The sequence below is a fragment of the Fringilla coelebs genome, assembly GCF_963513975.1.
Source record: "Fringilla coelebs genome assembly, chromosome: 3".
Lineage (NCBI taxonomy): Eukaryota > Metazoa > Chordata > Aves > Passeriformes > Fringillidae > Fringilla > Fringilla coelebs.
The window spans coordinates 2144558-2159319 of record NC_140030.1 but is presented as its reverse complement, the minus strand read 5'-3'; the positions used below and the strand labels follow the sequence as shown (position 1 = coordinate 2159319).

At 50.3% G+C, this 14762-nt stretch overlaps 1 protein-coding gene across 1 annotated transcript in view; it reads left to right on the top strand.

Moving 5' to 3' along the window:
• Nucleotides 1–14762, top strand: part of NCOA1 (nuclear receptor coactivator 1) — a gene marked incomplete at both ends in the record, with an annotated part of 93103 nt that overhangs the window by 71222 nt on the left and 7119 nt on the right. The window contains 4 exons of the mRNA XM_084201652.1: nucleotides 1366–1755; nucleotides 5152–5250; nucleotides 9963–10386; nucleotides 13064–13217. Coding sequence (XP_084057778.1) covers nucleotides 1366–1755; nucleotides 5152–5250; nucleotides 9963–10386; nucleotides 13064–13217 — 1067 coding nt within the window. The remainder of the gene's footprint in view (nucleotides 1–1365; nucleotides 1756–5151; nucleotides 5251–9962; nucleotides 10387–13063; nucleotides 13218–14762) is intronic.

Below are 14762 nucleotides of genomic sequence, written 5' to 3'. Positions count from 1 at the left end.
GCAGTGGGATTTTGGGATGGATTTCAATGGGATTTTGTGCTCCAAGCAGATTTCGGGATGGATTTAGATGGGATTTTGGGATGGGATTTCAATGGGATTTCAATGGGATTTTGGGCTCCAAGCAGATTTCGGGATGGATTTCAATGGGATTTTGGGATGGATTTCAATGGGATTTTGGGATGGATTTCAATGGGATTTTGGCATGGGATTTCAATAGGATTTTAGGATGGAATTTCAATGGGATTTTGGGCTCCAAGCAGATTTAGGGATGGGATTCCAATGGGATTTTGGGCTCCAAGGTGGTTTGGGGATGAGATTTTTAGAGGAATTTTGGGCTCCAAAGGGATTTTGGGATGGGATTTCAATGGGATTTTGGGGATGGGATTTCGATGGGATTTTGGGATAGGATTTCAATGGGATTTTGGAATGGATTTCAGTGGGATTTTGGGATCAAAGGGACTTTGGGATGGGATTTAAAAGGAATTTTGGGATCAATGGGATTTTGGGATGGGATTTCAACGGGATTTTGGGCTCCAAGCAGATTTTGGGGTGGGATTTTGATGGGATTTTGGGCTCCAGGCAGATTTAGGGATGGGATTTCAATGGGATTTTGGGATGGATTTCAATGGGATTTTGGGCTCCAAGGAGATTTAGGGATGGGATCCCAAGGAGATTTTGGGCTCCGAGCAGATTTAGGATGGATTCCAATGGGATTTTGGGCTCCAAAGGGATTTTGGGATGGGATTCCAAAGGGATTTTGGGCTCCAAGCAGATTTAGGGATGGGATTCCAAAGGGATTTGGGGATGGGATCCCAAGGAGATTTGGGGCTCCAAAGGGACTTCGGGATGGATTTCAATGGGATTTTGGGGATGGGCTTTCAATGGGATTTCGGGCTCCAAGCAGATTTAGGGATGGGATTTTAATGGGATTTTGTGCTCCAGGCAGATTTTGGGGTGGGATTTCAATGGGATTTTGGGGATGGATTTCAATGGGATTTGGGCTCCAGGCAGCTTTAGGGATGGGATTTCAATGGGATTTCGGGCTCCAAGGTGGTTTTGGGATGGGATTCCAATGGAATTTGGGCTCCATGCAGATTTTGGGATGGGATTTCAATGGGATTTTGGGGATGGCATTCCAATGGGATTTTGGGCTCCAAGCAGATTTAGGGATGGGATTTCAATGGGATTTGGGGATGGATTCCAATGGGATTTCGGGCTCCAAAGGGATTTTGTGCTCCAAGCCACTTTATGGCTCCCACTCTGGAGCCCTTCTGGCCTCGGGAGCAATTCCAGGATGAGATTCCCGACCCTTCCAGGATGAGATTCCCGACCTTCCCCTCCTCTCACCGGGATTTCCCCCCGCAGGGCGGCGGCCTGGACGCTCTGAGCGATCGCTTCCAGCCCCACCCGGCCCCGGCTCCGCCTCCCCCGCTGCTCCTGGAGCCCAAACCCGGCATCTTCCCCCAGCCCTTCCCTCCTTCCTCCTCCTCCTCCTCCTCCTCCTCGGCCCCTCCCGCCGCCTTCCCGCCCATCCTGCGGCAGAAGCCGCCGCCCTTCGGCGCCGTCCCCGCTCCTCCTCCTCCTCCTCCTCCTCCTCCTGCTGCTCCTCCCGGCGGTGCGGCTCGTGGAACGTTCCAGAACAGCGGCGGGGCGGCGGCGGCGCTGGGCATGGCGCGGCCGGGGTTGGGGCGGCCGCCGGGTGCGCCCAACCAGCTGCGGCTGCAGCTGCAGCAGCGCCTGCAGGGACAGCAGCAGGTGAGAGGAGAGGGGAGGAATGAAAGCTGAAAAGGAAATTCACGTGGGGAAAATGGGGGATGGAAAAATCCTAAAGATTGTAGTGGAAAAAATGCTGTCGGAAAAAATCCTGTCTGAAAAAAAACCCCTAAAAAATCCCCACAAAAATCTCACCCCAAAGAATCCCATCCCAAAAAATCCCGTCCCAAAAAATCCATCAAAAAAAATCCTAGCTAAAAAATTCCACCCCAAAAAATCCCACCCCAAAGAATCCCACCAGAAAATCCCCAAAACAATCCCATCCAAAAGAAAACCCTCCTCAAAAAATCGCATCAAGAAAAAAATCCCCAAAAAATCCCATTAAAAAAAAATCCCACCTCAAAAAATTCCACAGTGAAAAGTCCCAAAAAAATCCCACCCAAAAAATCCCATCCAAGAAAAATCCCAAAAAAATCCCACCCAAAAAATCCCATCCAAGAAAAATCCCAAAAAGATCCCACCCCAAAAAATCCCACCCCAAAAAAAAGCCCCCAAAAAAATCCCACCCCAAGAAATCCCACCTTAAAAATATTCTGTCCGAAAAAAAACCCCTAAAAAATCCAACCCCAAAAAAATCCCATCCAAAAAAAATCCCACCACAAAAAATCCCCCCAAAAAAAGCCCCCCAAAAAATCCCCCCCAAAAAAATCCCACCCAAAAAATCCCATCAAAAAAATCCCACCCTAAAAAATCCCACCTCAAAAAATCCCACCCCAAAAAATCCCACCCCAAAAAACCCATCTGAAAAAAAATCTCACCAAAGAAATCCCACCCCAAAAAAATCCCACCCCCAAAAAAATCCCCCAAAAAATCCATTCTCAAAAAATCCCATCACATAAAATCCCACCACAAAAAATCCCCCCAAAAAAAGCCCCCCAAAAAATCCCACCCCAAAGAATCCCACCCAAAAAAACCCCCCAAAAAATCCCACCCAAAAAATCCCACCCCAAAAAATCCCATCTGAAAAAATCTCATCCAAATAAAAAGCCCCCCCCAAAAAATCCCCCCAAAAAATCCCCCCCAAAAAATCCCATCCAAAAAATCCTATCCAAAAAAATCCCCCCCCCAAAAAAACCCCAAATAATCCCACACCAAAAAACCCCATAAAATCCCACCCAAAAAATTCCACCCCAAAAAATCCCATAAAAAAAAAAAATCCCAAGAAAATCATACCAAAAAAAAACCCTAAAAATCCCACCTCAAAAAAAATCCTATCCAGAAAAAAAACCCTAAAAAAATCCCATCCAAAAAAAAAAAAAACCCCAAAAAATCCCACCCCAAAAAACCCCCCAAATAATCCCAAATAAAATCCCACCCCAAAAAAAAACCCCTAAAAAATCCCACCCAAAAATTCCCCAAAAAAATCCCACCCTAAAAAATCCCATAAAAAAAAAAAATCCCAAAAAAATCCTACCCAAAAAAACCCCTAAAAATCTCACCTCAAAAAATCCTACCCAGAAAAAAAATCCTAAAAAAATGCCATCTCAAAAAAATCCCATCCAAATAAAAAGCTCCCCAAAAAAAACCCCAAAAAATCCCACCCTGAAAAATCTCATCCCAAAAAATCTCATCCCAAAAAATCCCATCCCAAAAAATCCCACCCAAAAAATCCCACCCCAAAAAATCCCACCTCAAAAAACCCCCCAAATAATCCCACCCAAAAAAATCCCAACTGAAAAATCCCAAAAAGATCCCACCCCAAAAATCCCACCCCAAAAAATCCCACCCAAAAAGCCCTCCCAAAAAAAGACCCCCAAAAATCCCATTAAAACCCATAAAAAACCCCATAAAACTGCATTAAAAACCCCATAGAAACCCCATGTCACCCCATAATAAACCCTATAAAACCCCATAAGCCCCATAGAAACCAAACCCCATAGAAACACGATGTCACCCCATAACAAACCCTATAAAACCCCATAAAACCCCAGAGAAACCCCACAGAAACCCCATAAACCCCATAGAAACCCCATAAACCCCTAAGAAACCAAACCCCATAGAAACCCCATAGAAACCCCATAGAAACCCCATAACCCCATAACAACCCCATAACCCCATAGAACCCCCATAGAAACCCCATAACTCCATAACCCCATAACAAAACCCACACAAACCCCATACAAACGCCATAAACCCATAACAAACCCCATAGAAACCCCATAGAAACCCCATAACAAACCTCATAACCTCATAGAAACCCCATAACCCAATAGCAGCCCCATACCAGCCCCATAACCCCATACAAACCCCATAACCCCATACAACCCCATAGCCCCATAGCAGCCCCATAGCCCCATAGCAACCCCATAACCCCATAGAAACCCCATAACCCCATAGAAACCCCATAGAAACCCCATAGAAACCCAATAGAAACCCAATAGAAACTCCATAGAAACCCCATACAACCCCATAACCAACCCCATAGAAACCCCATAACCCCATAGAAACCCCATAGCAGCCCCATAACCCCATAGAAACCCCATAGAAACCCCATAGAAACCCCATACAACCCCATAACCAACCCCATAGAAACCCCATAACCCCATAGAACCCCATAACCCCATACAAACCCCATAACCCCATAGAAACCCCATAGAAACCCCAAACCCCATAACCCCATAACCCCATAACCCCATACAAACCCCGTACAAACCCCATACAAACCTAACACAAGCCCCATAGAAACCCCATACAAACCCCATAACAAACCCCATAGCAGCCCCATAACCCCATAACAAACCCCATAGAAACCCCATAACCCCCATAGAAACCCCATAAACCCCATACAAACCCCATAACCCCATAATAAACCTCATAACCAACCTCATAACCAACCCCATAAAACCCCATACAAACCCCATAGAAACCCCATAGAAACCCCATAACGCCATACAGACCCAATACAAACCCCATACAAACCCCATAGAAACGCCATAACCCCATAACAAACCCCATAGAAACCCCATAACAAACCACATAACCCTATAGAAACCCCATAAAACCCCATAGAAACCCCATAGCCCCATACAAACCCCATGCAAGCCCCATCGAAACCCCATTAAAAACCCCAAAAAATCCCATAACAAATCCCATACAAACACCATAAAACCCCATAGAAATCCCATAGAAACCCCATAACCCCACAGAAACCCCATAGAAACCCCATGAAACCCCGTAACCCCATAGAAACCCCATGAAACCCCATAGAAACGCCATAACCCCCATAGAAACGCCATAACCCTATAACAAACCCCATAGAAACCCCATACAAACCCTAGAACCCCATACAACCCCATAGAAACCCCATAGAAACCCCATAGAAACCCCATAGCCGCCCCATAACCGCGGCCCCACCGCCGTGGGCGCTGTTTGGTGCAGTTGCTGCAGCAGAACCGCCAGGCGGCGCTGCTGGGACACTTCGGGGCGCCCGTGGGGCTCTCGCTGCGCGCCGGGATCCCGCAGCAGCAGCAGCCACAGGTAACAAAGGGGGATTTATGGGGTTTGTTTGGGGTCTTTATAGGGTTTTTATGGGGTTTTGGGGTGTTTGGGGTTTGGGGAGTTTGGGGTTTGTTTGGGGTGTTTGGGGTTTGGGGTGTTTGGGGTTTGGGCTCTCGCTGCGCGCCGGGATCCCGCAGCAGCAGCAGCAGCCGCAGGTAACAACGGGGGATTTATGGGGTTTGTTTGGGGTTTTATGGGGTTTGTTTGGGGTGTCTGGGGTGTTTAGGGATTGAGGATTGAGATTTGGGGTGTTTGGGGTGCTTGGGGTTTGGGGTGTTTGGGGTTTGGGCTCTCGCTGCGCGCCGGGATCCCGCAGCAGCAGCAGCCGCAGCCACAGGTAACCACGGGGGATTTATGGGGTTTGTTTGGGGTTTTATGGGGTTTTTATGGGGTTTTGGGATTGAGGATTGAGGTTTGGGGTGTTTGGGGTTTGGGGTGTTTGGGGTGTTTAGGGTGTTTGGGGTGTTTGGGGTTTGGGGTGTTTGGGGTTTGGGGTGTTTGGGGTTTGGGCTCTCGCTGTGTGCCGGGATCCCGCAGCAGCAGCAGCCGCAGCCGCAGGTAACAAAGGGGATTTATGGGGTGGTTATGGGGTTTTTATGGGGTTTTGGGGTTTGTTTGGGGTGTTCGGGATTTGGGGTGTTTGGGGTCTTAATGGGGTGTTTGGGGTTTGGGGTGTTTGGGGTTTGGGCTCTCGCTGCGCGCCGGGATCCCGCAGCAGCAGCAGCCGCAGCCACAGGTAACAACGGGGATTTATGGGGTTTGTTTGGGGTTTGTTTGGGGTTTTGGGGTTTGTTTGGGGTGTTTGGGGTTTGGGGTGTTTGGGGTTTGTTTGGGGTGTTTGGGGTGTTTGGGGTTTGGGGTGTTTGGTGTTTGGGCTCTCGCTGCGCGCCGGGATCCCGCAGCAGCAGCAGCCGCAGCCACAGGTAACAAAGGGGATTTATGGGGTCTTTATGGGGTTTTTATGGGGTTTGTTTGGGGTTTGTTTGGGGTGTTTGGGGTTTGTTTGGGATGTTCGGGGTTTGGGGTGTTTGGGGTGTTTGGGGTTTGTTTGGGGTTTGGTGTTTGGGGTTTGTTTGTTTGGGGTTTGGGCTCTCGCTGCGCGCCGGGATCCCGCAGCAGCAGCAGCAGCCGCAGGTAACAACGGGAGATTTATGGGGTTTGTTTGGGGTTTTTATGGGGTTTTGGGGTGTTTGGGGTTTGGGGAGTTTGGGGTTTGTTTGGGGTGTTTGGGATGTTTGGGGTTTGGGGTGTTTGGGGTTTGGGGTGTTTGGGGTTTGGGCTCTCGCTGCGCGCCGGGATCCCGCAGCAGCAGCAGCCGCAGCCACAGGTAACAACGGGGGATTTATGGGGTTTGTTTGGGGTCTTTATAGGGTTTTTATGGGGTTTTGGGGTGTTTGGGGTTTGGGGTGTTTGGGGTCTTAATGGGGTGTTTGGTGTTTGGGGTGTTTGGGGTTTGGGCTCTCGCTGCGCACCGGGATCCCGCAGCAGCAGCAGCCGCAGCCCCAGGTAACAACGGGGGATTTATGGGGTTTTATGGGGTTTGTTTGGGGTGTTTATGGGGTTTTTATGGGGTGTTTGGGGTTGGTTTGGAGTGTTTGGGGTGTTTGGGGTTTGGGGTGTTTGGGGTTTGTTTGGGGTGTTTGGGGTTTGGGCTCTCGCTGCGCGCCGGGATCCCGCAGCAGCAGCAGCAGCCGCAGGTAACAAAGGGGTTTATGGGGTGGTTATGGGGTTTTTATGGGGCTTTTATGGGGTTTGTTTGGGGTTTTGGGGTTTGTGGGGTTTGGGGTGTTTGGGGTCTTTATGGGGTGTTTGGGGTTTGGGGTGTTTGGGGTTTGGGCTCTCGCTGCGCGCCGGGATCCCGCAGCAGCAGCAGCAGCCACAGGTAACAAAGGGGGATTTATGGGGTGGTTATGGGGTTTGTTTGGGGGTTTTATGGGGTTTGTTTGGGGTTTTGGGGTGTTCGGGGATTGGGGATTGAGGTTTGGGGTGTTTGGGGTGTTTGGGGTTTGGGCTCTCGCTGCGCGCCGGGATCCCGCAGCAGCAGCAGCCGCAGCCGCAGGTAACAAAGGGGATTTATGGGGTTTGTGGGGTGTTTATGGGGTTTTTTTGGGGTTTTATGGGGTTTGTTTGGGGTTTTGGGGTTTGTGGGGTGTTTGGGGTTTGGGGTGTTTGGGGTCTTAATGGGGTGTTTGGGGTTTGGGGTGTTTGGGGTTTGGGCTCTCGCTGCGCGCCGGGATCCCACAGCAGCAGCAGCCGCAGCCGCAGGTAACAACGGGGGATTTATGGGGTTTGTGGGGTGGTTATGGGGTTTTATGAGGTTTGTTTGGGGTGTTCGGGGATTGGGGTGTTTGGGGTCTTAATGGGGTGTTTGGGGTGTTTGGGGTGTTTGGGGTTTGGGGTGTTTGGGGTTTGTTTGGGGTTTGTTTGGGATGTTTGGGGTGTTTGGGGTTTGGGCTCTCGCTGCGCCCCGGGATCCCGCAGCAGCAGCAGCCGCAGCCCCAGGTAACCGCGGGGTTTATGGGGTGGTTTTGGGGTTTTTATGGGGTTTTGGGGTGTTTTGGGGTGTTTGGGGTTTGGGGAGTTTGGGGTTTGTTTGGGATGTTTGGGGTTTGTTTGGGGTTTGGGGTGTTTGGGGTTTGGGCTCTCGCTGCGCGCCGGGATCCCGCAGCAGCAGCAGCCGCAGCCACAGGTAACAACGGGGTTTTGGGGTGGTTATGGGGTTTTTTTGGGGTTTGTTTGGGGTTTTTATGGGGTTTTTATGGGGTTTGTTTGGGGGTTTGGGGTTTGTTTGGGGTGTTTGGGGTTTGGGCTCTCGCTGCGCGCCGGGATCCCGCAGCAGCAGCAGCCGCAGCCACAGGTAACCACGGGGAATTTATGGGGTCTTTATGGGGTTTTTATGGGGTTTTTATGGGGTTATGGGGTTTGTTTGGGGTGTTTGGGGTGTTTGGGTTTTGGGATGTTTGGGGTTTGGGCTCTCCCTGCGTGCTGGGATCCCACAGCATCAGCAGCTGCAGGTAACACGGGGCTTTTATGGGTTTTTTTGGGGGGAATTTGGGGTTTGGGATTTGGAATTTGGGATGGATTTTTGGTTTGGGATTTGGGGATGGATGGAAAACATCAACCCCAAGGATCCCCAGGTGAGCATGGGGGGATTTGGAATTGGGGGTTTGGGAAAATTTGGGATTTCTGGGTTTGGGTTTGGGATGGGTTTTAGGGGTGGATTTTTGATCTGGGATTTGAGGTTTGGGATGGGTTTTTGATTTGGGATTTAGGTTTTGGGACAGCTTTTAGGAACAGGTTTTAGGGGTGGATTTTTGATTTGGGATTTGGGGTTTGGGGTTTGGGATGGCTTTTAGGGATGGATTTTTGATTTGGGATTTGGGGTTTGGGGTTTGGGATGGCTTTTAGGGATGGATTTTTGATTTGGGATTTGGGGTTTGGGATGGCTTTTAGGAACATTTTTTAGGCGTGGATTTTTGATTTGGGGTTTGGGGTCAGGGATGGGTTTTAGGGGTGGATTTTTGATTTGGCTTTTGGGGTGTGGGATGGCTTTTAGGGATGCACTGTTGATTTGGGATTTAGTTTCGGGACAGCTTTTAGGAACAGGTTTTAGGGGTGGGTTTTTGATTTGGGATTTGGGGTTTGGGACAAGTTTTAGGGATGGATTTTTGATTTGGGATTTTTGGATTTGGGGTTTGGGGTTTGGGGTTTGGGGTTTGGGATGGGTTTTAGGGGGTGAAGTTATGATTTGGCATTTGGGGTTTGGGATGGCTTTTAGGAGTGGATTTTTGATTTGGGATTTGGGTCTCGGGACAGCTTTTAGGAACAGGTTTTAGGGATGGATTTTTGATTTGGGATTTGGTGTTTGGGGTTTGGGACAGCTTTTAGGAATAGGTTTTAGGGATGGATTTTTGATTTGGGATTTCGAGTTTGGGACAGCTTTTAGGAGCGGATTTTTGATTTGGGATTTGGGGTTTGGGATGGGTTTTAGGGATGGATTTTTGATTTGGGATTTCGAGTTTGGGATGGCTTTTAGGGATGGATTTTTGATTTGGGGTTTGGGGTTCGGGATGGCTTTTAGGGATGGATTTTTGATTTGGCATTTGGGGTTGGGAAAGGTTTTAGGGGTGGATTTTTGATTTGGGATTTTGAGTTTGGGATGGGTTTTAGGGGTGGATTTTTGATTTGGGATTTCAAGTTTGGGATGGGTTATAGGGATGGATTTTGATTTGGGATTTGGGTTTTAGGGTGACTTTTAGGGATGGATTTTTGATTTAGGATTTTGAGTTTGGGATGGGTTTTAGGGGTGGATTTTTGATTTGCGATTTAGGTTTTGGGACAGCTTTTAGGAGAATTTTTTAGGCGTGGATTTTTGATTTGGGATTTGGGGTTTGGGGTTTGGGATGGGTTATAGGGATGGATTTTGATTTGGGATTTAGGTTTCGGGACAGGTTTTAGTGATGGATTTTTGATTTGGGATTTCAAGTTTGGGATGGCTTTTAGGGATGAATTTTTGATTTGAGATTTAGATTTTGGAACAACTTTCAGCCATGAATTTTAATTTGCAATCCGAACTTCGCCCATCCTGCAAAACTCTCGCGAACCCCACCCGAGCCCGATCCCGGGATGCAATTCCGGATTTCATTTTTGTGGGGTCTGCTGCTCACCCCCGACCCCCTCTCTCCCCTCAGCCCCCCCTGAACGCCCAGATGCTGGCGCAGCGGCAGCGGGAGCTCTACAGCCAGCAGCACCGCCAGCGGCAGCTGATGCAGCAGCGCGCCCTCCTCATGCGCCAGCAGCAGCAGCAGCAGCAGCAGCAGCAGCAGAATTTCGGGAATTCCGCCCTGGGGACCCCCTTGGGGACCCCCATGGGCACCCCCCGGCTGCCCCAGGGCCCGGCGCAGCAGCAGCAGTTCCCCTTCCCCCCCGGTTACGGTACGAGCGGCGGCGGCGGCGGCGGCGCGGCCGCGTTCGGCGGCCCCGAGGCGGCGCTGGGGACCCGCGGGGGGCTCGGGGGTCGCGGGGTGATGGCGGCGACGGCGGCGGCGGCGCCCTTCGGAGGAGGGATGGGCCCGGCGGGCATGCAGCAGAACCTCTTCCAGTACCCGGGGGCAGGTACGGGGGAATGGGGGTGCGGGGGGTGTTTGGGGTATTGGTGGTGTTTGGGGTGTTTGGGGTGTTTGGGATGTTTGGGGGGTTTGGGGGATTTGGGGCGTTCAGGGTGTTTGGGGGATTCAGGGTGTTTGGGGTGTTTGGGATGTTTGGGGGGTTTTGGGGGATTTGGGGCGTTCAGGGTGTTTGGGGTGTTTGGGGTATTCCGGTCATTTGGGGTGTTTGGGGTATTCAGGGTGTTTGGTGTGTTTGGGGGGTTTGGGGTGTTTGGGAGGTTTGGGGGATTTGGGGTGTTTGGGGTTTTTGGGGTGTTTGGGGGATTCAGGGTGTTTGGGGTGATTGGGGTGTTTGGGGTGTTTGGGGGATTCAGGGTGTTTGGGGAGTTTGGGGTGTTTGGGGGATTCAGGGTGTTTGGGGGATTTGGGGTGTTTGGGGGATTCAGGGTGTTTGGGGTGTTTGGGATGTTTGGGGTGTTTGGGGGATTTGGGGTGTTTGGGGTGTTTGGGGGATTCAGGGTGTTTGGGGGATTCAGGGTGTTTGGGGTATTGGGGGTGTTTGGGTGTTTGGAGGATTCAGGTCATTTGGGGTGTTTGGGGAATTCAGGGTGTTTGGGGGGTCTGGGGTGTTTGGGATATTTGGGGTGTTTGGGGTGTTTGGGATATTTGAGGTGTTGGGGGATTTGGGGTTTTCGGGGTGTTTGGGGGATTTGGGGTGTTTGGGGGATTCAGGGTGTTTGGGGTATTCAGGGTGTTTGGGGTGTTTGGGGTGTTTGGGGGATTTGGGGTGTTTGGGGTGTTTGGGATATTTGGGGGATTCAGAATGTTTGGTGTATTTGGGATATTTGGGGTGTTTGGGGGATTCAGGGTGTTTGGGGTGTTTGGGGGATTCAGGGTGTTTGGGATGTTTGGGGTGTTCAGGGTGTTTGGGGTGTTTGGGGGATTCAGGGTGTTTGGGGTATTTGGGGTATTTGGGGTGTTTGGGGTATTCAGGGTATTTGGGGTATTTGGGGTTTTTGGGGTATTTGGGATATTTGGGTTAGTTGGAGTATTTGGGGTATTTGGGATATTTGGGGGATCCAGGGTGTTTGGGGTGTTCAAGGCATTTGGGGTATTTGGGATATTCGGAATATTCGGGATATTTGGGGTATTCGGGAACCTCTTCCAATATTTGGGGTCAAGGATTCATTGGTGTTTGGGGTATTTAGGATATTTGGGATATTCTGGGCATTCAGGACATTTGGGACGTTCAGGACATTTGGGGTGCTTGGGATGTTTGGGGTATTTGGGATGTTCAGGATCATCAGGATATTTGGGATATTTGGGGGTATTCTGGATATTTGGGATATTCTGGATATTCAGGATATTTGGGATCCTTCGGGACATTCGGGATATTTGGGGCATTTGGGATATTCGGGATATTCAGGATATTTGGGATCCTTTGGGATATTTGGGGTATTTGGGATATTCAGGATATTTGGGGCATTTGGGATATTTGGGATAATCAGGATATTTGGGATCCTTTGGGATATTCGGGATATTTGGGATATTTGGGACATTCAGGATATTTGGGATCCTTTGGGATATCTGGGATATTCTGAACATTTGGGATATTCAGGAGCTGGGAGGGAACGGGAAGGAGATTCCCGAGGATGGGAATGGGAAGGGTTGGAAAAGTGGGAATGGAAGAGGAGACTGGGGAGGAATTTTGGGAATTCCTGGCTGGGAGGGGCTGGAAAAGAATTCCCAGAGAATCCCTGGGAGTGTCCGAGGAGAGGCTGGAAAATCCTGGGATTTTGGGGTTGGGATGGGATTGAGGGTCCGTGGATCCCATAATCCCAAACCATTCCGGGATTCTGGGATCCAGGACACTCAGGATCCATCCCCAGGGATTTATATGGGATTCAGGGATGGAAAAGGGAAGGGAGACCCTGCCTGGAGTCCTGAATTCCCAGGGAATTCCCGAAATTCCTTCCCGGAGAGCAGTCGGGATGGGGCTGGATCCAATCCCAGGGAGAGCTGGGAATGGAGGGAATTCCCTGGGAAAGGGGAAATGGGATTTGGGAAGGAATTCCTGGCTGAGCGAGCTGGGAATGGAGGGAATTTCCTGGGAAAGGGGAAATGGGATTTGGGAAGGAATTCCTGGCTGGGCTGGGAATGGAGGGAATTCCCTGGGAAAGGGGAAATGGGATTTGGGAAGGAATCCCTGGCTGGGCTGGGAATGGAGGGAATTCCCTGGGAAAGGGGAAATGGGATTTGGGAAGGAATACCTGGCTGGGCTGGGAATGGAGGGAATTCCCTGGGAAAGGGGAAATGGGATTTGGGAAGGAATTCCTGGCTGAGCTGGGAATGGAGGGAATTCCCTGGGAAAGGGGAAATGGGATTTGGGAAGGAATTCCTGGCTGGGCTGGGAATGGAGGGAATTTCCTGGGAAAGGGGAAATGGGATTTGGGAAGGAATTCCTGGCCGGGCTGGAATTCCCAGGGAATCCCTAGAAACTTTTGGAGCACGCCGGGATCACGGAAGTGTCAGGATGGGACCGGGATGGGAATTCCACCTCCCCTCCCACCCAAGCCAAGACCCCCAAATCCTCGCCGGGAATCTCCGGGATGGGGGTGGGAAATTCGGGAATCTGGGGGAGAATTCCCGGCGGGTGGGCGGTGACCCCATGCCGGCATTCCCAGGGCTGGCTCAGCAGAGCGATCCGTCGGGATTCGCGCCGGCGCTCAGCCCCAGCAGCCCCCTGGTGTCGCCCCAGCTGCCGCCGGCGCCGCCCGCGCCCGGCTACCAATCGCCGGAGCTGAAATCCTGGCAGGCCGGGAACGTCGGGAATAACGGGTGAGGGAACGGCCCCGGAAGGGCCCCTGGGGGACGGCGGGGTCACCCTCGGGAAGGGAACGTTGGGATTGTCCGTGGGGATCGTCCTTTGGGAACATCCATTGGGAATTGTCCATTGGGAACATCCATTGGGAACAACGATGGGAATTGTCCATTGGGGTTGTCCATTGGGATTGTCCATGGGAATGTCCATTGGGATTGTCCATTGGGATTGTCCATTGGGATTTGTCCATGGGAATTGTCCATTGGGATTGCCCATTGGGATTGCCCATTGGGATTGTCCATTGGGATTGCCCATTGGGATTGTCCATTGGGATTGTCCATTGGCATTTTCAATTGGGATTGTCCATTGGGATTGTGCATTGGCATTTTCCATTGGGATTGTGCATTGGGATTGTCCATGGGAATTGTCCATTGGGATTGTCCATTGGGATCGTCCATGGGAATTGTCCATTGGGATTGTCCATTGGGATTGTCTGTGGGGATTGTCCTTTGGGATTGCCCATTGGGATTGTCCATTGGGATCGTCCATGGGAATTGTCCATTGGGATTGTCCATTGGGAACATCCATTGGGATTGTCCATAGGGATTGCCCATTGGGATTGTCCATAGGGATTGTCCATTGGGAACATCCATTGGGATTGTCCATTGGGATTGTCCATTGGGATTGTCCATTCGGAACATCCATTGGGATTGTCCATAGGGATTGCCCATTGGGATTGCCCATTGGGATTGTCCATTCGGAACATCAATTGGGGTCACTCATTGGGATTGTCCATTGGGATTGTCCAATGGAATCATTCATTGACATTTTCCATTGGGATTGTCCATTGGGGTCAATTACTGGGATTGTCCATTGGATTTATCCTTTGGAATCCTCCATTGGGAACATCCATTGGCATTGTCCATTGGGATTGTCCAATGGAATCATCCATTGGCATTTTCCATTGGGCTTGTCCGTTGGGACTGTCCTTCGGAATTGTCCATTGGGATTGTCCATGGGGATTGTCCATTGGAGTCACTCATTGGGATTGTCCATTGGAATTGTCCATTGGGATTGTCCATTGGGATTGTCCATGGGAATTATCCATTGGGAACATACATTGGGATTGTCCATTGGGATTGTCCATTGGGAACATCCATTGGGATTGTCCATTGGGATTGTCCATTGGGATTGTCCATGGGAATTATCCATTGGGAACATACATTGGGATTGTCCATTGGGATTGTCTGTTGGGAACATCCATTGGGATTGTCCATAGAGATTGTTCATTGGGAACATCCATTGGGATTGTTCATTGGGAACATCCATTGCGGTCACTCATTGGGATTGCCCATGGGGATTGTCCATTGGGATTGTCCATTGGGGTTGTCCATTGGGATTGTCCATTGGGGTCAATTATTGGGATTGTCCATTGGGGTCAATTATTGGGATTGTCCATTGGGGTCAATTATTGGGATTGTCCAATGGAATAATTCATTGGCATTGTCCATTGGCATTGTCCATTGGGATTGTCCATTGGGGTCAATTATTGGGATTGTCCA